The sequence below is a fragment of the Oncorhynchus gorbuscha genome, linkage group LG03 (genome assembly GCF_021184085.1).
Source record: "Oncorhynchus gorbuscha isolate QuinsamMale2020 ecotype Even-year linkage group LG03, OgorEven_v1.0, whole genome shotgun sequence".
Lineage (NCBI taxonomy): Eukaryota > Metazoa > Chordata > Actinopteri > Salmoniformes > Salmonidae > Oncorhynchus > Oncorhynchus gorbuscha.
In genome coordinates, this window is record NC_060175.1 from 5442440 (window position 1) to 5467439 (window position 25000).

General features: G+C 40.3%; 1 protein-coding gene across 10 annotated transcripts in view; it reads left to right on the forward strand.

Moving 5' to 3' along the window:
- The window catches only part of atp2b2 (ATPase plasma membrane Ca2+ transporting 2), a 352981-nt gene that overhangs the window by 215832 nt on the left and 112149 nt on the right, over nucleotides 1–25000 (forward strand). For all 10 annotated transcript variants that reach the window (XM_046338715.1, XM_046338752.1, XM_046338724.1 and 7 more), the window contains exon 5: nucleotides 14734–14928. In XM_046338715.1, coding sequence (XP_046194671.1) covers nucleotides 14734–14928 — 195 coding nt within the window. The remainder of the gene's footprint in view (nucleotides 1–14733; nucleotides 14929–25000) is intronic.

Here is a 25000-nt window from a genome sequence, read left to right on the forward strand (position 1 = left end):
CCAGATCAATGTGGAGCTATATACAGGAAGTACCAGTACCAGATCAATGTGGAGCTATATACAGGAAGTACCAGTACCAGATCAATGTGGAGCTATATACAGGAAGTACCAGTACCAGATCAATGTGGAGCTATATACAGGAAGTACCAGATCAATGTGGAGCTATATACAGGAAGTACCAGATCAATGTGGAGCTATATACAGGAAGTACCAGATCAATGTTGAGGTATATACAGGAAGTACCAGATCATTGTGGAGCTATATACAGGGAGTACCAGATCAATGTGGAGCTATATACAGGAAGTACCAGATCAATGTTGAGCTATATACAGGAAGTACCAGATCAATGTGGAGCTATATACAGGAAGTACCAGATCAACGTGGAGCTATATACAGGAAGTACCAGATCAATGTGGAGCTATATTAACCAGTACCAGATTAATGTGGAGCTATATACAGGAAGTACCAGATCAATGTGGAGCTATATACAGGAAGTACCAGTACCAGATCAATGTGGAGCTATATACAGGAAGTACCAGTACCAGATCAATGTGGAGCTATATACAGGGAGTACCAGTACCAGATCATTGTGGAGCTATATACAGGAAGTACCAGTACCAGATCACTGTGGAGCTATATACAGGGAGTACCAGATCAATGTGGAGCTATATACAGGAAGTACCAATACCAGATCAATGTAGAGCTATATACAGGGACTACCAGGACCAGATCAATGTGGAGCTATATACAGGGTGTACCATATCAATGTGAGCTATATACAGGGAGTAGCAGATCCATGTGGAGCTATGTGTGTGGGACTACCAGGACCAGATCAATATGGAGCTATATGGGACTACCAGGACCAGATCAATGTGAGCTATATACAGGGTGTACCATATCAATGTGAGCTATTGGGTACCAGATCAATGTGGAGCTATATACAGGGAGTACCAGATCAATGTGGAGCTACATACAGGAGTACCAGATCAATGTGGAGCTATATACAGGAAGTACCAGATCAATGTGGAGCTATATACAGGAAGTACCAGATCAATGTGGAGCTATATACAGGAAGTACCAGATCAATGTGGAGCTATATACAGGAAGTACCAGATCAATGTGGAGCTATATACAGGAAGTACCAGTACCAGATCAATGTGGAGCTATATACAGGAAGTACCAGTACCAGATCAATGTGGAGCTATATACAGGAAGTACCAGATCAATGTGGAGCTATATACAGGAAGTACCAGTACCAGATCAATGTGCAGAGGTACGAGGTATTTGAGGTAGATATGTACATGAAGGCAGGGTAAAGTGACTAGACATCAGGATAGATAATAATAAGGTATTGTGTGTGTGTGTGTGTGTGTGTGTGTGTGTGTGTGTGTGTGTGTGTGTGTGTGTGTGTGTGTGTGTGTGTGTGTGTGTGTGTGTGTGTGTGTGTGTGACTGTTTGCACGTTTTTATTTGTGTGTCAGTGTCAGTGTAGCACTGGACCTATCTAGCACTAACTATCGAAACACTCACAAGACTGTATACACACTACATACACAGTCACGCTACACTGACACTCACACACACACACACACACACACACACACACACACACACACACACACACACACACACACACACACACACACACACACACACACACACACACACACACACACACACACACACACACACACACACACACACACACACACACACACACACACACACACACACACACACACACACACACACAATACCTTATTATTATCTATCCTGATGTCTAGTCACTTTACCCTGCCTTCATGTACATATCTACCTCAAATACCTTGTAACTACTGCCTGTCACACCATGTAGATACTGCCTGTCACACCATGTAGATACTGCCTGTCACACCATGTAGATACTGCCTGTCACACCGTGTAGATACTGCCTGTCACACCATGTAGATACTGCCTGTCACACCGTGTAGATACTGCCTGTCACACCGTGTAGATACTGCCTGTCACACCGTGTAGATACTGCCTGTCACACCATGTAGATACTGCCTGTCACACCGTGTAGATACTGCCTGTCACACCATGTAGATACTGCCTGTCACACCGTGTAGATACTGCCTGTGACACCGTGTAGATACTGCCTGTCACACCGTGTAGATACTGCCTGTGACACCGTGTAGATACTGCCTGTCACACCGTGTAGATACTGCCTGTCACACCGTGTAGATACTGCCTGTCACACCATGTAGATACTGCCTGTCACACCATGTAGATACTGCCTGTCACACCATGTAGATACTGCCTGTCACACCATGTAGATACTGCCTGTCACACCATGTAGATACTGCCTGTCACACCGTGTAGATACTGCCTGTCACACCGTGTAGATACTGCCTGTCACATGTTCCTTTTCATTATGTATTCATTGGTTGCTTCCCAAATGGTACCCATGGCTCCCTATGTAGTGCACTGCTGTTGAGAAGTTAAAAAGTAGTGCACTTTGTAGAGTACAGAGTGTCATTTGGGATGCAGTATAACATAGTTTCTCAAGGACACCTGAAGGTTGTGTCCCTCTTCGTACAAGGATAATCCCCAAGCTCCACGGAGGAGTGTTATACCTCCAATATGGAATAATCCAGATCATAGATACGTAGCTACCTGGAAAAGGTTCTCTCTCTGAATGGTTCTAGAGTTCTATCCCTGTATGGTTCTTGAGTTCTATCTCTGTATGGTTCTTGAGTTCTATCTCTGTATGGTTCTAGAGTTCTATCTCTGTGTGGTTCTAGAGTTCTATATCTGTATGGTTCTAGAGTTCTATCTCTGAATGGTTCTATAGTTCTATCTCTGAATGGTTCTATAGTTCTATCTCTGAATGGTGCGAGAGTTCTATCTCTCTATGGTTCTAGGTTCTAGAGTTCTATCTCTGCATGTGTTCTAGAGTTCTATTTGTGTATGGTTCTAGAGTCCTATCTCTTTATGGTTCTAGAATTCTATCTAATGGTGCGAGAGTTCTATCTCTGAATGGTGCGAGAGTTCTATCTCTGAATGATGCTAGAGTTCTATCTCTCTATGGTTCTGGAGTTCTATCTCTGCATGTGTTCTAGAGTTCTATTTCTGTATGGTTCTAGAGTTCCATCACTGTGTGGTTCTAGTTCTCTCTCTCTGCATGTGTTCTAGAGTCATGGTTCTGGTGTACCTGGAATCGTTGCATGGTTTTAGAACACAGGGAATATTCATGGGAGAACACCAGTGTTTCCATCCAACCATAGGGATCGTGATGTAACCTACTGTATAGCGTTGCCATGGTAATCTATTTTTAGCCACTGGGAAAGAGAAAAAGACAAACTGCTAAAATATGCGATATGGTTCATGTTCACTCTCACATTCAATTAAATTCTCCGTCCTCTGGGAATGCTGACAAGTTTTTTTAAGGATCACGACTGGGTTATGTGTGTGAGTGATTTGTCAGACCTGTTTTAGCTAGCCAACCTACTCTAAATGAGGTTCCACTTCCTCATCAGTGACTTGTCATTATGAGTGTACTGGTGTCCTGGTGTCCTACCCACAGTAATGAGAAGAATCAGTGATTGAGTACCAAATGGAACCCTAATCCCTATATTAGATACACATCTCTCTCTCTCTCTCTCTCTCTCTCTCTCTCTCTCTCTCTCTCTCTCTCTCTCTCTCTCTCTCTCTCTCTCTCTCTCTCTCTCTCTCTCTCTCTCTCTCTCTGTATCCCTCACTCTCTATCTCTCTCTCTGTATCCCTCACTCTCTCTCTCTCTCTCTCTCTCTCTGTATCCCTCTCTCTCTCTCTCTCTCTCTCTCTCTCTCTCTCTCTCTCTCTCTCTCTCTCTCTCTCTCTCTCTCACTCTCTCTCTCTCTCTCTCTCTCTCTCTCTCTCTCTCTCTCTCTCTCTCTCTCTCTCATCACTCTCTACCTCTCTCTCTTTCTCTTTCTCTCTCTCTGTCTCTCTCTTTTCTCTCTCTCTCTCTCTCTGTATCTCTCTCTCTCTCTCTCTCTCTCTCTCTCTCTCTCTCTCTCTCTCTCTCTCTCTCCTTCTGTCTCTTTTCAATTCATCAGGGCTTTATTGGCATGGGAAACGTGTTAGAAATGAACAGTGAACATTGCACTCAAAAAGGTTTGAAAATGAAAGACATTTCAAGCGTTCTATTTAATCAGTTACAGTATGTACAGACTTTTTAGCGATGTGCAAATAGTTGTAGTGTGAAAAGTAGGAGAAGATCAAATAAACAGATAAATATTTACAATGTTGTTTGTGTTCCTCTGGTTGTCCTTTTCTCTTGTGGCAACGGGCCACAAATATCGCAGCTGTGATTTGCACACTGTGGCATTTCCCCTAACAGATATGGGAGTTTATCAGTGTTTGATTTGTTTTCAAATTCTTTGAGGGTCTGTGTGATCTGTGGGGAAAAGAATGTATCTCTAAAGTTGTCATACATTTGTCAGGAGGTTAGGAAGTGTAGCTCAGTTTCCACCTCATTTTGTGGACAGTGGGTGCACAGCCTGTCTTCTCTTTCAAACTGCGGCCTTTCTCAATGAAGTTTGGTTCAGTCACAGTGGTCAGGTATTCTGCCACTGTGTATTCTCTGTTCAGGGCCAAATAGCATTCCAGTTTGCTATGTTTTTTGGTTGATTCTTTCCAGTGTGTCAAATATTTCGCTTTTTGCGTTCTCATAATTGAGTTGGGTCTAAATGTGTTGCTGTCCAAGGGCTTTGTGGCTCATCTCTCTGTAGGTGAGGGCTCTGTGTGGTCTGTTTGTGTTTGTGAACAGAGTCTCAGAACCAGATGGCTGAGGGGACTCTTCTCTAGGCTCATCTCTCTGTAGGTGATGGCTCTGTGGGGTCTGTTTGTGTTTGTGAACAGAGTCTCAGTACCAGATGGCTGAGGGGACTCTTCTCTAGGCTCATCTCTCTGTAGGTGAGGGCTCTGTGGGGTCTGTTTCTGTTTGTGAACAGAGTCTCAGTACCAGCTGGCTGAGGGGACTCTTCTCTAGGCTCATCTCTCTGTAGGTGAGGGCTCTGTGGGGTCTGTTTCCTGTTTGGTCTTACAGTTAAAAGTCTTACCAGCTGGCTGGAGGGACTCTTCACACAGCCATCCGGTAGGCTGATGCTCTGCTGATAATATGCCATTTAGACCTGTTATCCAAAGGTCTTACTCACAGTCATGTGTGCATACATTCTAGACCGTGGTCCACAATCGCCACTCCCTGGAACAGCTGCTCTACCAACTGAGCTGATGCTCTCATGCATGTTTCAGTGTTACATGCATAGAAGTAACTTAGCACGTCTGGTCGGCTCGTGTCACTGTGCAGCTTCCCTTTCCAGTCTGTAATAGTTTTCCAGCCCTGCCACGTCCGACGAGCGTCGGAGCCGGTGCAGTACTATTCGATCTTAGTCCTGTATTGATGTGTGTGTGTGTGTGTGTGTGTGTGTGTGTGTGTGTGTGTGTGTGTGTGTGTGTGTGTGTGTGTGTGTGTGTGTGTGTGTGTGTGTGTGTGTGTGTGTGTGTGTGTGTGTGTGTGTGTGTTCTCATGTGGTCCTGTGTGTGTCTGTTTGCGATGCTGTGAGACATCAATGTGCCTCTATCTCTTCTCACACAGAGCAAGACAATTAAAAACAGAATGCTTAATGAGTCTATATATAACTGTAGTATTTAGAGCACGGGCTGGTGGGAATTCTACCATTCTAACACCTCTCTCTCACTCTCACCCTCACACATCCACTCTTACTCCCACCCTCTCTCTGTCTCTCTCTCTCTCTCAATTCTCAATTCTCAATTCAAGGGCTTTATTGGCATGGGAAACATGTGTTAACATTGCCAAAGCAAGTGAGGTAGATAATATATAAAGTGAATATATAAAGTGAAATAAACAATAAAAATGAACAGTAAACATTACACATACAGAAGTTTCAAAACAATAAAGGCATTACAAATGTCATATTATATATATGCAGTGTTTTAACAATGTACAAATGGTTAAGGAATACAAGGGAAAATAAATTAGCATAAATATGGATTGTATTTACTATGGTGTAGTTCTTCACTGGTTGCCCTTTTCTCGTGGCAACAGGTCACAAATCTTGCTGCTGTGATGGCACACTGGTATTTCACCCAGTAGAAAGTGGGAGTTTATCAAAATTGGATTGGTTTTCGAATTCTTTGTGGATCTGTGTAATCTGAGGGAAATATGTCTCTCTAATATGGTCATACATTGGGCAGGAGGTTAGGAAGTACAGCTCAGTTTCCACCTCATTTTGTGGGCAGTGAGCACATAGCCTGTCTTCTCTTGAGAGCCATGTCTGCCTACGGCGGCCTTTCTCAATAGCAAGGCTATGCTCACTGAGTCTGTACATAGTCAAAGCTTTCCTTAATTTTGGGTCAGTCACAGTGGTCAGGTATTCTGCCGCTGTGTACTCTCTGTGTAGGGCCAAATAGCATTCTAGTTTGCTCTGTTTTTTTGATAATTCTTTCCAAAGTGTCAAGTAATTATCTTTTTGATTTCTCATGATTTGGTTGGGTCTAATTGTGCTGATGTCCTGGGGCTCTGTAGGGTGTGTTTGTGTTTGTGAACAGAGCCCCAGGACCAGCTTGCTTAGGGGACTCTTCTCCAGGTTCATCTCTCTGTAGGTGATGGCTTTGTTATGGAAGGTTTGGGAATCGCTTCCTTTTAGGTGGTTATAGAATTTAACGGCTCTTTTCTGGATTTTGATAATTAGTGGGTATCGGCCTAATTCTGCTCTGCATGCATTATTTGGTGTTCTACGTTGTACACGGAGGATATTTTTGCAGAATTCTGCGTGCAGAGTCTCAATTTGGTGTTTGTCCCATTTTGTGAAGTCTTGGTTGGTGAGCGGACCCCGGACCTCACAACCATAGAGGGCAATGGGCTCTATGACTGATTCAAGTATTTTTAGCCAAATCCTAATTGGTATGTTGAAATTTATGTTCCTTTTGATGGCATAGAATGCTCTTCTTGCCTTTTCTCTCAGATCGTTCACAGCTTTGTGGAAGTTACCTGTGGCGCTGATGTTTAGGCCAAGTTATGTATCGTTTTTTGTGTGCTCTAGGGCAACAGTGTCTAGATGGAATTTGTATTTGTGGTCCTGGTGTGCATAAGGTCTAGGTGCTGCTGTAGGCCCTCCTTGGTTGGTGACAGTAGCACCAGATCATCAGCAAACAGCAGACATTTGACTTCGGATTCTAGTAGGGTGAGGCAGCCTCAGACATCACCCCAACTGATCCCCTCCTCCTCTGTCTCTGCTGCTTCTCATTCTATTGCTTTCTTGTCTTCTCTTTTTCTTTCATTATCACTATCTATAGTTCTATCATTATCACTATCATTATCACTATCTATAGTTCTATCATTATCACTATCATTATCACTATCTATAGTTATATCATTATCACTATCATTATCACTATCTATAGTTCTATCATTATCACTATCTCTATCACTATCTATAGTTCTATCATTATCACTATCTCTATCACTATCTATAGTTCTATCATTATCACTATCTCTATCACTATCTATAGTTCTATCATTATCACTATCATTATCACTATCTATAGTTCTATCTCTATCACTATCATTATCACTATCTATAGTTCTATCATTATCACTATCTCTATCACTATCTATAGTTCTATCATTATCACTATCATTATCACTATCTATAGTTCTATCATTATCACTATCATTATCACTATCTATAGTTCTATCATTATCACTATCATTATCGCTATCTATAGTTCTATCATTATCACTATCATTATCACTATCTATAGTTCTATCAGTATCACTATCATTATCACTATCTATAGTTCTTTCATTATCACTACCATTATCACTATCTATAGTTCTACCATTATCACTATCATTATCACTATCTATAGTTCTATCATTATCACTATCATTATCACTATCTATAGTTATATCATTATCACTATCATTATCACTATCATTATCACTATCTATAGTTCTATCATTATCACTATCATTATCACTATCATTATCACTATCATTATCACTATCTATAGTTCTATCATTATCACTATCACTATCACTATCTATAGTTCTATCATTATCACTATCATTATCACTATCTATAGTTCTATCATTATCACTATCATTATCACTATCTATAGTTCTATCATTATCACTATCATTATCACTATCTATAGTTCTATCATTATCACTATCATTATCACTATCTATAGTTCTACCATTATCACTATCATTATCACTATCTATAGTGCTATCATTATCACTATCATTATCACTATCTATAGTTCTATCATTATCACTATCATTATCACTATCTATAGTTCTATCATTATCACTATCATTATCACTATCTATAGTTCTATCATTATCACTATCATTATCACTATCTATAGTTCTACCATTATCACTATCATTATCACTATCTATAGTTCTATCATTATCACTATCATTATCACTATCTATAGTTCTATCATTATCGCTATCTATAGTTCTATCATTATCACTATCATTATCACTATCTATAGTTCTATCATTATCACTATCTCTATCACTATCTATAGTTCTATCATTATCACTATCTATAGTTCTACCATTATCACTATCATTATCACTATCTATAGTTCTATCATTATCACTATCATTATCACTATCTATAGTTCTATCATTATCACTATCTATAGTTCTATCATTATCACTATCTCTATCACTATCTATAGTTCTATCATTATCACTATCATTATCACTATCTATAGTTCTATCATTATCACTATCATTATCACTATCTATAGTTCTATCATTATCACTATCTATAGTTCTATCATTATCACTATCATTATCACTATCTATAGTTCTATCATTATCACTATCTATAGTTCTATCATTATCTCTATCTGTATCACTATCTATAGTTCTATCATTATGTCTACCTCTACCACTATCTATAGTTCTATCATTATCACTATCTATAGTTATATCATTATCACTATCTATAGTTCTATCATTATCACTATCTATAGTTCTACCATTATCACTATCATTATCACTATCTATAGTTCTATCATTATCACTATCATTATCACTATCTATAGTTCTATCATTATCACTATCTATAGTTCTATCATTATCACTATCTCTATCACTATCTATAGTTCTATCATTATCACTATCATTATCACTATCTATAGTTCTATCATTATCACTATCATTATCACTATCTATAGTTCTATCATTATCACTATCTATAGTTCTATCATTATCACTATCATTATCACTATCTATAGTTCTATCATTATCACTATCTATAGTTCTATCATTATCTCTATCTGTATCACTATCTATAGTTCTATCATTATGTCTACCTCTACCACTATCTATAGTTCTATCATTATCACATTATCACTATCTAGTTATATCATTATCACTATCTATAGTTCTATCATTATCACTATCTATAGTTCTACCATTATCACTATCATTATCACTATCTATAGTTCTATCATTATCACTATCATTATCACTATCTATAGTTCTATCATTATCACTATCTATAGTTCTATCATTATCACTATCTCTATCACTATCTATAGTTCTATCATTATCACTATCATTATCACTATCTATAGTTCTATCATTATCACTATCATTATCACTATCTATAGTTCTATCATTATCACTATCTATAGTACTATCATTATCACTATCTATAGTTCTATCATTATCACTATCTATAGTTATATCATTATCTCTATCTGTATCACTATCTATAGTTCTATCATTATGTCTACCTCTACCACTATCTATAGTTCTATCATTATCACTATCTATAGTTATATCATTATCACTATCTATAGTTCTATCATTATCACTATCATTATCACTATCTATAGTTATATCATTATCTCTATCTGTATCACTATCTATAGTTCTATCATTATGTCTACCTCTACCACTATCTATAGTTCTATCATTATCACTATCTATAGTTATATCATTATCACTATCTATAGTTCTATCATTATCACTATCTATAGTTCTACCATTATCACTATCATTATCACTATCTATAGTTCTATCATTATCACTATCATTATCACTATCTATAGTTCTATCATTATCACTATCTATAGTTCTATCATTATCACTATCTCTATCACTATCTATAGTTCTATCATTATCACTATCATTATCACTATCTATAGTTCTATCATTATCACTATCATTATCACTATCTGTAGTTCTATCATTATCACTATCTATAGTTCTATCATTATCACTATCATTATCACTATCTATAGTTCTATCATTATCACTATCTATAGTTATATCATTATCTCTATCTGTATCACTATCTATAGTTCTATCATTATGTCTACCTCTACCACTATCTATAGTTCTATCATTATCACTATCTATAGTTATATCATTATCACTATCTATAGTTCTATCATTATCACTATCATTATCACTATCTATAGTTCTATCATTATCACTATCATTATCACTATCTATAGTTCTATCATTATCACTATCTATAGTTCTATCATTATCTCTATCTCTATCACTATCTATAGTTCTATCATTATGTCTATCTCTACCACTATCTATAGTTCAATCATTATCACTATCTCTATCACTATCTATAGTTCTATCATTATGTCTATCTCTACCACTATCTATAGTTCTATCATTATCACTATCTATATTTCTATCATTATCTCTATCACTATCTATAGTTCTATCATTATGTCTATCTCTACCACTATCTATATTTCAATCATTATCACTATCTCTATCACTATCTATAGTTCTATCATTATGTCTATCTCTACCACTATCTATAGTTCAATCATTATCACTATCTATAGTTCAATCATTATCACTATCTCTACCACTATCTATAGTTCTATCATTATCACTATCTATAGTTCTATCATTATCACTATCTATAGTTCTATCATTATCTCTATCTCTATCTATAGTTATATCATTATCACTATCTATAGTTCTATCATTATCTCTATCTCGATCTATAGTTCTATCATTATCACTATCTATAGTTCTATCATTATCTCTATCTCGATATATAGTTCTATCATTATCAATATCTATAGTGCTATCATTATCTCTATCTCTATCTATAGTTCTATCATTATCTATATCATTATCTCTATCAATATCTATAGTTCTATCATTATCTCTATCACTATCTATAGTTCTGTCATTATCGCTATCTCTATCTATAGTTATATCATTATCACTATCTATATCATTATCTATAGTTCTATCATTATCTCTATCTCTATCGATAGTTCTATCATTATCTCTATCTCGATCTATAGTTCTATCATTATCACTATCTATATCACTATATATAGTTCTATCATTATCTCTATCTCTATCGATAGTTCTATCATTATCACTATCTATAGTTCTATCATTATCTCTATCTCTATCTATAGTTCTATCATTATCACTATCTATAGTTCTATCATTATCACTATCTATATCACTATCTATAGTTCTATCATTATCTCTATCTCTATCTATAGTTCTATCATTATATCTATCTCTATCTATAGTTCTATCATTATCACAATCTATAGTTCTATCATTATCTCTATCACTATCTATAGTTCTGTCATTATCGCTATCTCTATCTATAGTTATATCATTATCACTATCTATATCACTATCTATAGTTCTATCATTATCTCTATCTCTATCGATAGTTCTATCATTCTCTATCACTATCTTCAGTTCTATCATTATCACTATCTATAGTTACATCATTATCTCTATCTATAGTTCTATCATTATCTTTATCACTATCTATAGTTCTATCATGATCTCTATCTCTATCTATAGTTCTATCATTATCTCTATCAATATCTATAGTTCTATCATTATCTCTATCACTATCTATAGTTCTGTCATTATCGCTATCTCTATCTATAGTGATATCATTATCACTATCCATATCACTATCTATAGTTCTATCATTATCTTTATCACTATCTATAGTTCTATCATGATCTCTATCTATAGTTCTATCATTATCTATGTCTATAGTTCTATCATTTTCTCTATCTCTATCGATAGTTCTATCATTATCTCTATCACTATCTATAGTACTATCACTATCTATAGTACTATCATGATCTATGTCTATAGTTCTATCTATAGTTCTATCATTATCTCTATCTCTATCTATAGTTCTATCATTATCACTATCTCTATCACGATCTATAGCTATATCATCATCACTCTCTTTTACTATCTCTATCACTATCTATAGTTCTGTCATTATCGCTATCTCTATCTATAGTTCTATCATTATCACTATCTATATCACTATCATTATCTATATCTATAGTTCTATCATTATCTCTATCGATAGTTCTATCATTATCACTATCTATATCACTATCATTATCTCTATCTATAGTTCTATCATTATCACTATCTCTATCACTATCGTTATCTCTATCTATAGTTCTATCATTATCTATAACTCTATCGATAGTTCTATCATTATCTCTATCTATAGTTGTATCATTATCACTATCTATATCACCATCTATAGTTCTATCATTATCTCTATCTCTATCGATAGTTCTATCATTATCTCTATCTATAGTTCTATCATTATCTCTATCGATAGTTCTATCATTCACTATCTATATCACTATCATTATCTCTATCTATAGTTCTATCATTATCACTATCTATATCCCTATCATTATCTCTATCTATAGTTCTATCATTATCTCTATCTCTATCGATAGTTCTATCATTATCTCTATCACTATCTATAGTTATATCATTATCTCTATCTCTAGTTCTATCATTATCTTTATCACTATCTATAGTTCTATCATTATCACTATCTATAGTTCTATCATGATCTCTATCTCTATCTATAGTTCTATCATTATTTCTATCACGATATATAGCTATATCACTCTCTTTTACTATCTCTATCACTATCTACAGTTCTATCATTATCTCTATCTCTATCACGATATATAGCTATATCACTATCTCTTTTACTATCTCTATCACTATCTACAGTTCTATCATTATCTCTATCTCTATCACGATATATAGCTATATCACTATCTCTTTTACGATCTCTATCACTATCTACAGTTCTATCATTATCTCTATCTCTATCACGATATATAGCTATATCACTATCTCTTTTACTATCTCTATCACTATCTACAGTTCTATCATTTTCGCTATCTCTATCACGATATATAGCTATATCACTATCTCTATCATTATCTACAGTTCTATCATTATCACTATCTCTATCTATAGTTCTATCATTATCACTATCTATATCACTACCTATATCTCTATCACTATCTATAGTTCTATCATTGTCACTATCTCTATCTATAGTTCTATCATTATCACTATCTATATCACTACCTATATCTCTATCACTATCTATAGTTCTATCATTGTCACTATCTCTATCTATAGTTCTATCATTATCACTATCTATATCACTACCTATATCTCTATCACTATCTATAGTGATAGAGGATGTTTTTCTTTGTGATATTGACAGTATATGGGTGGTTGGTGTATGGGTGGTTGGCATGTGGGTTGTGTTTGGGTGGTTGGTGTGTGGGTGGTTGGTGTGTGGGTGGTTGGTGTGTGGGTGGTTGGTGTGTGGGTGGTTGGTTTGGGTGGTTGGCGTGTGGGTGGGTGGTTGGTGTATGGGTGGTTGGTGTGTGGGTGGTTGGTGTGTGGGTGGTTGGTTGGTTTATGTGTGGTTGTTTGGTGTACGGGTGGTTGGTGTATGGGTGGTTGGTGTGTGGGTGGTTAGTTGGTGTATGGGTGGTTGGTGTATGGGTGGTTGGTGTGTGGGTGGTTGGTGTGTGGGTGGTTGGTTTGGGTGGTTGGTGTGTGGGTGGGTGGTTGGTTTATGTGTGGTTGGTGTATGGGTGGTTGGTGTATGGGTGGTTGGTGTGTGGGTGGTTGGTGTGTGGGTGGTTGGTTGGTTTATGTGTGGTTGGTTGGTGTATGGGTGGTTGGTGGATGGGTGGTTGGCGTGTGGGTGGTTAGTTGGTGTATGGGTGGTTGGTGTATGGGTCTGTTGGCGTGTGGGTGGTTAGTTGGTGTATGGGTGGTTGGTGTATGGGTGGTTGGTGTATGGGTGGTTGGTGTATGTGTGGTTGGTGTGTGGGTGGTTAGTGTGTGGGTGGTTGGTGTGTGGGTGGTTGGTGTACGGTTGGTTGGTGTGTGGGTGGTTGGTTGGTTTATGGGTGGTTGGTGTATGGGTGGTTGGTGTATGGGTGGTTGGTGTGTGGGTGCTTAGTGTGTGGGTGGTTGGTTGGTTTATGGGTGGTTGGTTTATGGGTGGTTGGTGTGTGGGTGGTTGGTGTATGGGTGGTTGGTGTATGGGTGGTTGGTGTACGGGTGGTTGGTGTACGGGTGGTTGGTGAATGGGTGGTTGGTGTACGGGTGGTTTGTGTGTAGAAGTGGATGGCTGGTTTGTGTGTGCTCTCTAGTAGAGTGTGTGCGGAGGAGACCGAGGAAAAAGGAAAACCAGACAGTGTATTGTCATGTGTGTATGATCATTTGTAGCTTGTTCTATGAGAGCGAGAGAGAGATATGATTTTTACATATGTACACGTGATTTGTACAATAGTTAAATTTAATTCAATTGCTATTAATTCTCTCTCCAAACAGGCTTAACAGGAGATGACCTAGATAAGAGGAAAGAAGTCTATGGGGAAAACCTTATACCTCCGAAGAAGCCAAAGACCTTCCTCCAGTTAGTATGGGAGGCCCTGCAGGACGTGACTCTGATCATCTTGGAGGTGGCTGCCCTGATCTCTCTGGGACTGTCCTTCTATCAGCCTCCGGGAGGGGACAGCGGAGAATGTGAGTACTGACACGCAGACGACACTTGCACTCATGCACACACACATACGTACTCACGCACACAGACACATATGTTAACACACATTCAGTATGCAGGCATGACCCAGAGGGAATAGGGTACCATTTGACCAGGGCCCAGAGGGAATAGGGTTCCATTTGACCAGGGCCCAGAGGGAATAGGGTTCCATTTGACCAGGGCCCATAGGGAATAGGGTACCATTTGACCAGGGCCCATAGGGAATAGGGTACCATTTGACCAGGGCCCATAGGGAATAGGGTACCATTTGACCAGGGCCCAGAGGGAATAGGGTTCCATTTGACCAGGGCCCATAGGGAATAGGGTACCATTTGACCAGGGCCCATAGGGAATAGGGTACCATTTGACCAGGGCCCAGAGGGAATAGGGTTCCATTTGACCAGGGCCCAGAGGGAATAGGGTTCCATTTGACCAGGGCCCAGAGGGAATAGGGTTCCATTTGACCAGGGCCCAGAGGGAATAGTGTTCTATTTGACCAGGGCCCAGAGGGAATAGGGTTCCATTTGTCCAGGGCCCAGAGGGAATAGGGTTCCATTTGACCAAGGCCCAGAGGGAATAGGGTTCCATTTGACCAGGGCCCAGAGTGAATAGTGTTCCATTTGACCAGGGCCCAGAGGGAATAGGGTTCCATTTGACCAGGGCCCAGAGGGAATATGGTTCCATTTGACCAGGGCCCATAGGGAATAGGGTTCCATTTGACCAGGGCCCAGAGGGAATATGGTTCCATTTGACCAGGGCCCATAGGGAATAGGGTTCCATTTGACCAGGGCCCAGAGGGAATAGGGTTCCATTTGACCAAGGCCCATAGGGAATAGGGTTCTATTTGACCAGGGCCCATAGGGAATAGGGTACCATTTGACCAAGGCCCATAGGGAATAGGGTTCCATATGACCAAGGCCCAGAGGGAACAGAGAATGTAGAATGTATGCACACATGACTGTAAGTCGCTCTGGATAAAAGCGTCTGCTAAATGGCATATATAACAGGGTACCATTTGACCAGGGCTCATAGGGAAAAGGGTTCCATTTGACCAGGGCCCAGAGGGAATAGGGTACCACTTGACCAGGGCCCATAGGGAATAGGGTACCATTTGACCAGGGCCCAGAGGGAATAGGGTACCATTTGACCAGGGTCCAGAGGGAATAGGGTACCACTTGACCAGGGCCCAGATCCAATAGGTCTGTCAGACATTTGGGCTTTACGTCTCAGGTAAAAGAACGTTGGACTGAATTGTTGTATTAACTTAAGTAGCCGAGCTCTGCCCGGTTCAGATCGCTAATAATAGTGTCATGTTTTAGACTTGTAAAACATAACGTCTATGGTAAAAAGGGAGACGAGGTTATAACAGTAAGCCCATATTTGCTGTCTGGTCTGTCCTCACGTGTTGTCTTGATGTTTGTCTTGACACACAACACTGACTGACGTTGCCTATAGCTTTCAGTCAGTGACAATGTCTGTCTGCCTCTATAGGAAGATGAATCATGTCTGTGCTCACTTCGGTTTGTATTAGGTCAGTTACTGATCCCATACTGCAGCCACCCGAGTCTGCAGATTGCAGTCACATAATCAAATCAAATGTTATTGGTCACAGACACATGGTTAGCAGATGTTAATGCGAGTGTAGCGAAATGCTTGTGCTTCTAGTTCCGACCGTGCAGTAATATCTAACAAGTAATCTAACACGTTTAAAAGTTTTACTCACATTGGCTGCGGTGAAGGAGAGCCCGCAAGTTTTGTTAACGGGCCGTGTCAGTGGCTCTGTATTGTCCTCAAAGTGAGCAAAGAAGTTATTTAGTTTGTCTGGGAGCAAGACATCTGTGTCCGCGAGACGGGGCTGGTTTTCCCTATAATCCGTGATTGTCTGTAGACCCTGCCACATACGTCTCGTGTCTGAGCCGTTGAATTGCGACTCCACTTTGTCTCTAAACTGATGCTTAGCTTGTTTGATCGCCATGCAAAGGGAATAGCGACACTGTTTTTGTATTCGGTTATGTTTCCGGTCGCCTTTCCATGATTAAAAGCAGTGGTTCACGCTTTCAGTTTTGTGAGAATGCTGCCGTCAATCCACGGTTTCTGGTTGAGGAAGGTTTTAATAGTCACCGTGGGTTATAACATGACCGATCCACCTGCTAATAAACTCGCTCACCGAGTCAGCGTATACATCAATGCTGTTGTCTGAGGCTACCAGGAACATATCCCAGTCCACGTGATCCAAGCAATCTTGAAAGAGTGGAATCCGATTGGTCAGACCAGCGTTGAACAGACCTGAGCACAAGCGTTTCCTGTTTTAGTTTCTGTCTATAGGCTGGGAGCAACAAAATGGAGTCGTGGTAGCAACGATCCAGAATGCTGCCAGCCCGGGTCGCCATTAGATATGCTGATAGAATTTAGGGAGCCTTGTTTTCAGATTAGCCTTGTTAAAATCCCCAGCTACAATAAATGCAGTTTATCAAATCCAAGTTTATTTGTCACGTGTGCCGAATGCAACAGGTGTCGAACTTACAGTGAAATGCTGACTTACAGGCTCTAACCAATAGTGCAAAAAAGGTGTTAGGTGAACAATAGGTAAGTAAAGAAATAAAACAACAGTAAAAAGACAGGCTATATACAGTAGAGTGGCTATATACAGTAGAGAGGCTATATACAGTAGAGAGGCTATATACAGTAGAGAGGCTATATACAGTAGAGAGGCTATATACAGTAGAGAGGCTATATACAGTAGAGGGGCTACATACAGTAGAGAGGCTATATACAGTAGAGAGGCTATAAACAGTAGACAGGCTATATACAGTAGAGAGGCTATATACAGTAGAGTGGCTATATACAGTAGAGAGGCTATGTACAGTAGAGAGGCTATGTACAGTAGAGAGGCTATGTACAGTAGAGAGGCTATATACAGTAGAGAGGCTATATACAATAGAGAGGCTATATACAGTAGCGAGGCTATATTCAGTAGAGGCTATATACAGTAGAGAGGCTATATACAATAGAGAGGCTATATACAGTAGGGAGGCTATCTACAGTAGAGGCTATATACAGTAGAGAGGCTATAGACAGTAGAGGCTATATACAGTAGAGAGGCTATATACAGTAGAGAGGCTATATACAATACAGTAGAGAGGCTATGTACAGTAGAGAGGCTATGTACAGTAGAGGCTATATACAGTAGAGAGGCTATGTACAGTAGAGAGGCTATATACAGTAGAGGGGCTATATACAGTAGAGGGGCTATATACAGTAGAGAGGCTATATACAGTAGAGGGGCTATATACAGTAGAGAGGCTATATACAATAGAGAGGCTATATACAATAGAGAGGCTATATACAGTAGAGAGGCTATATACAGTAGAGAGGCTATGTACAGTAGAGAGGCTATATACAGTAGAGAGGCTATATACAGTAGTGAGGCTATATTCAGTAGAGAGGCTATATACAGTAGAGGCTATATACAGTAGAGGCTATATACAGTAGAGGCTATATACAGTAGCGAGGCTATATTCAGTAGAGGCTATATACAGTAGTGAGGCTATATACAGTAGAGGCTATATACAGTAGTGAGGCTATATTCAGTAGAGAGGCTATATACAGTAGAGGCTATATACAGTCGAGGCTATATACAGTAGGAAGGCTATATACAGTAGAGGCTATATACAGTAGATAGGCTATATACAGTAGAGAGGCTATATACAGTAGCGAGGCTATATTCAGTAGAGGCTATATACAGTAGCGAGGCTATATACAATAGAGAGGCTATATACAGTAGGGAGGCTATCTACAGTAGAGGCTATATACAGTAGAGAGGCTATATACAGTAGAGAGGCTATATACAGTAGAGAGGCTATATACAGTAGAGGCTACATACAGTAGAGAGGCTACATACAGTAGAGAGGCTACATACAGTAGAGAGGCTATATACAGTAGAGGGGCTATATACAGTAGAGGCTACATACAGTAGAGAGGCTATATACAGTAGAGAGGCTATATACAGTAGAGAGGCTACATACAGTAGAGAGGCTATATACAGTAGAGAGGCTATATACAGTAGAGGCTACATACAGTAGAGAGGCTATATACAGTAGAGAGGCTATATACAGTAGAGAGGCTACATACAGTAGAGAGGCTATATACAGTAGAGAGGCTATATACAGTAGAGGCTACATACAGTAGAGAGGCTATATACAGTAGAGAGGCTATATACAGTAGAGAGGCTATATACAGTAGAGAGGCTATATACAGTAGAGAGGCTATATACAGTAGAGAGGCTATATACAGTAGAGGCTACATACAGTAGAGAGGACACATACAGACACCGGTTAGTCGGGCTGATTAACTGGTGTCCAATGAAGTCCAATAGAGTCCAATGAAGTTCTTTCAGAGCCGCCGAGGTGTCTGCTTGGGGATGGATATACACGGCTGTGATTTTAATCGAAGAGAATTCTCTTGGTAGATAATGCGGTCGGCATTGATGAGGATGAAGACAGTACAAACAGTAAGGGATTCTAGGTCAGGTGAACAAAAGGACTTGAGTTCCTGTATGTTGTTATGATCACACCATGAGTCATTAATCATGAGGCATACACCCTCCGCCCTTCTTCTTACCAGAGAGGTGTTTGTTTCTGTCAGCGCGATGCGTGAAGAAACCGGGTGGCTGTACCGACTCGGAGAACAAACAGATCTGGGACCAGAGGATGAAGACAGTACAAACAGATCTGGGACCAGGCTAGAGGATGAAGACAGTACAAACAGATCTGGGACCAGAGGATGAAGACAGTACAAACAGATCTGGGACCAGGCTAGAGGATGAAGACAGTACAAACAGAAGACAGGACAAACAGATCTGTGACCAGGCTAGAGGATGAAGACAGGACAAACAGAAGACAGGACAAACAGATCTGTGACCAGGCTAGAGGATGAAGACAGTACAAACAGAAGACAGGACAAACAGATCTGTGACCAGGCTAGAGGATGAAGACAGTACAAACAGATCTGGGACCAGGCTAGAGGATGAAGACAGGACAAACAGAAGACAGGACAAACAGATCTGGGACCAGGCTAGAGGATGAAGACAGGACAAACAGATCTGGGACCAGGCTAGAGGATGAAGACAGTACAAACAGATCTGGGACCAGGCTAGAGGATGAAGACAGTACAAACAGATCTGGTACCAGGCTAGAGGATGAAGACAGGACAAACAGAAGACAGTACAAACAGATCTGGGACCAGGCTAGAGGATGAAGACAGGACAAACAGATCTGGGACCAGAGGATGAAGACAGTACAAACAGATCTGGGACCAGGCTAGAGGATGAAGACAGTACAAACAGATCTGGGACCAGGCTAGAGGATGAAGACAGGACAAACAGATCTGGGACCAGGCTAGAGGATGAAGACAGTACAAACAGATCTGGGACCAGGCTAGAGGATGAAGACAGTACAAACAGATCTGTGACCAGGCTAGAGGATGAAGACAGTACAAACAGATCTGTGACCAGGCTAGAGGATGAAGACAGGACAAACAGATCTGGGACCAGGCTAGAGGATGAAGACAGGACAAACAGATCTGGGACCAGGCTAGAGGATGAAGACAGTACAAACAGATCTGGGACCAGGCTAGAGGATGAAGACAGTACAAACAGATCTGGGACCAGGCTAGAGGATGAAGACAGTACAAACAGATCTGGGACCAGAGGATGAAGACAGTACAAACAGATCTGGGACCAGGCTAGAGGATGAAGACAGTACAAACAGATCTGGGACCAGGCTAGAGGATGAAGACAGTACAAACAGATCTGGGACCAGGCTAGAGGATGAAGACAGTACAAACAGATCTGGGACCAGGCTAGAGGATGAAGACAGTACAAACAGATCTGGGACCAGGCTAGAGGATGAAGACAGTACAAACAGATCTGGGACCAGGCTAGAGGATGAAGACAGTACAAACAGCTAAAGATTAACCTGCCCCATTGTAAATGAGAACTTCCAGGCTTCTCTCAACTGGCCTACCTGGTTAACTAAAGGTGAAATAAAAATACATTTACCAGAGTTTTCCTATGGCCAGTCTGTCTCTGACACGATGTGGACAGGACTGAGGAGTATACAATCGAAAACCTATGGCTGGAGTATGCGTGTGTGTGTGTGTGTGTGTGTGTGTGTGTGTGTGTGTGTGTGTGTGTGTGTGTGTGTGTGCGTGTGCGTGTGTGTGCGTGTGTGTGTGTGCGTGTGTGTGCGTGCGTGAGTGTACAACCTGAAACCATCATCCTCAAAGCCTCAAGAGCTTCAAAGAATAAAACATGAGGTTGACTTTAGTTTGATTCAGAGAATAAAAGACCTAGGTTTGATTAGCATATCAGACCCGACCGCTGCATTTTAAAAGACATGAAAGCGTTTGTTTTTAAGAGGGGGCTGAACTACCTGATTTGGCCTTGTTTTGGGGCTTTGTTCATTAGTGTGCTTGCGAAGCAAGAAACACTGTTTAAACTGTAAAATGTGTAGAATGGTCTGGAATAACCTATGTTCCCTCTAAAATATTTTCGGCACTGAGCAAATTTCAGCTCTGCTGAAAACTCGGTGCAACTTCCAGTACGCGTTTACTGTGAACACTGAGGCTGAACCTGCTTTAAGTTACAGTTTTACTGTGAACACTGAGGCTGTACCTGTGAACACTGAGGCTTTAAGTTACAGTTTTACTGAGGCTGAACCTGAACACTGAGAGCTGTACCTGCTTTAAGTTACAGTTATACTGTGAACACTGAGGCTGAACCTGCTTTAAGTTACAGTTTTACTGTGAACACTGAGGCTGAACCTGCTTTAAGTTACAGTTTTAACAGTGGCCAAGTAGACCCAAATGCAGACACAGGAGGCAGATGGTTGAGCTCCGATATTTATTATAACAAAAGGAGTAGGCAAAAGACAGGCAGGGGACAGTAGAGAGAGTTCATCAACCAGGTTAGACTCCAAACAATACCAGTGAATAGGCAGGGGACAGGAGAGAGTTCATCAACCAGGTTAGACTCCAAACAATACCAAACGACAGGCAGGTTAGACTCCAAACAATACCAAACGATAGGCCTGGGACAGGAGAGAGTTCATCAACCAGGTTAGACTCCAAACAATACCAGTGAATAGGCAGGGGACAGGAGAGAGTTCATCAACTAGGTCAGACTCCAAACAATACCAAACGACAGGCAGGGGACAGGCGAGAGAGTTCATCAACCAGGTCAGACTCATATATATCAACAGAATGAAATGTCTGTCTCCCTGAACGGGGCAGGGCCATATATCAACATAATGAAATGTCTGTCTCCCTGGACGGGGTAGGGCCATATATCAACAGACTGAAATGTCTCCCTCCCTGGACGGGGTAGGGCCATATATCAACAGACTGAAATGTCTCCCTCCCTGGACGGGGTAGGGCCATATATCAACAGAATGAAATGTCTGTCTCCCTGGACGGGGTAGGGCCATATATCAACATAATGAAATGTCTGTCTCCCTGGACGGGGCAGGGCCATATATCAACATAATGAAATGTCTGTCTCCCTGGACGGGGCAGGGCCATATATCAACAGAATAAAAGTTATACACTATAGTATGTGGACACCCCTTCAAATTAGTGGATTTGTTCCTGACAGGTGTATAAAATCGAGCACACAGCCATGCAATTTACCAGTGACTTTTCAACGTGGCACCATCATAGGATGCCACCTTGCCAACAAGTCAGTTTGTTATATAAGTATTCAGAGCCTTTGCTCTGAAACTCGAAATTGAGCTCAGGTGCACCCTGTTCCCATTGATCATCATTGAGATGTTTCTACAACTTAATTGGAGTCCACCTGTGGTAAATTAAATTGATTGAACATGATTTGGAAAGACACACACCTGTCTATATAAAGGTCCCACAATTGACAGTGCACGTCAGAGCAAAAACCAAGCCATGATGTCAAAAGACTTGTCCGTAGAGCTCCATGACAGGATTGTGTCGAGGCACAGATCTGGGGAAGGGCACCAAAACATTTCTGCAGCATTGAAGGTTCCCAAGAACACAGTGGCCTCCATCATTCTTAAATGGAAGAAGTTTGGAACCACCAAGACTCTTCCTAGAGCTGGCAGCTCGGCCAAACTGAGCAATCAGGCGAGAATGGCCTTGGTCTGGGTGGTGACCAAGAACCCGATGGTCACTCTGACAGAGCTCCAGAGTCCCTCTGTGGAGATGGGAGAACATTCCAGAAGGACAACCATCTCTGCAGCACTCCACCAATCTGGCCTTTATGGTAGAGTGGCCAGACGGAAGCCACTCCTCAGTAAAAGACACATGACGGCCCTCTTGGAGTTTGCTAAAAGACACCCAAAGACTCTCAGACCATGAGAAACAAGATTCTCTGGTCTGATGAAACCAATGTCGAACTCTTTGGCCTGAATGACAAGCTTCACGTCTGGAGGAAACCTGGCACCATCCCTACGGTGAAGCATGGTGGTGGTAGCATCATGCTGTGGGGATGTTTTTCAGTGGCAAGGACTGGGAGACTAGTCAAGATTCGAGGGAAAGATGAACGGAGCAAAGTACAGAGAGATCATTGATGAAAACCTGCTCCAGATCGCTCAGGACCTCAGACTGGGTCTAAGGTTCACGTTCGAACAGGGCAATGACCCTAAGCACACAGCCAAGGCAACGCAGGATTGGCTTTGGGACAAGTCTCTAAATGTCCTTCAATGGCCCAGCCAGAGCCCGGACTTGAACCTGATCGAACATCTCTGGAGAAACGTGAAAATAACTGTGCAGCAACACTCTCCATCCAACCTGGCAGAGGTTGAGAGGATCTGCAGAGAAGAATGGGCGAAACTCCCCAAATACAGTTGTACCACGCTTGTAGTGTCAAGAAGACTCAAGGCTGTAATCGCTGCCAAAAGTACTGAGTAAAGGGTCTGTGTAAGGGGTGCGTACTGGCGGAAGAGAAGTCAGTCGCAGGAGAGAAAAAACTGTTTTTCCAACGGCGCAATTTAATAACAAAAACCCACCGGAAAACAGAACAATCAATAAATGGGTACATAAACAGACGCACACCAGGACATAACGTGAACAAGCACTTACAATAAACAATAACCGACAAGGACATGAGGGGGAACAGAGGGTTAAATACACAACATGTAATTGATGGAATTGGAACCAGGTGTGATAAAAGACAAGACAAAACAAATGGAAAATGAAAAGTGGATCAGCGATGGCTAGAAGGTCGGTGACTTGGACCGCCGAACAAGGAGAAGGACCGACTTCGGCGGAAGTCATGACAGTAATATTTCAGTTTTTTATTTTTAATATATTTGCAAACGTTAAAAAAAATGTTTTTGCTTTGTCATTATGGGTATTGGGTGTAGATTGATGAGGGGGAAAAAACGATTTCATTCATTGTAGAATAAGGTTGTAACATAACGAAATGTGGAAAAAGTCAAGAGGTCTGAATACACTGTATATACAGAAATACAGTGATGTAACACTATATATACACACACATAAATATAAATATATATATAGACTGTACTACCGCAGTGTATATTTATATTCCGGTCTCCGACATTGCACTTCTGATATTTCTTAATTTCTTAATTATGTGTAAATTGTGTTTTGTATTTATATGTTTCATTGCTAAATATTACTGTACAGTTTGAGCAAGAAACACAAGCATTAGATATTACTGTACTGTTGGAGCTAGAAACACAGGCATTTAGTTAGATATTACTGCACTGTTGGAGCTAGAGACACAAGCATTAGATATTACTGTACAGTTTGAGCAAGAAACACAAGCATTAGATATTACTGTACTGTTGGAGCTAGAAACACAGGCATTTAGTTAGATATTACTGCACTGTTGGAGCTAGAGACACAAGCATTAGATATTACTGTACAGTTTGAGCAAGAAACACAAGCATTAGATATTACTGCACTGTTGGAGCTAGAAACACAAGCATTAGATATTACTGTACTGTTGGAGCTAGAAACACAAGCATTAGATATTACTGCACTGTTGGAGCTAGAAACACA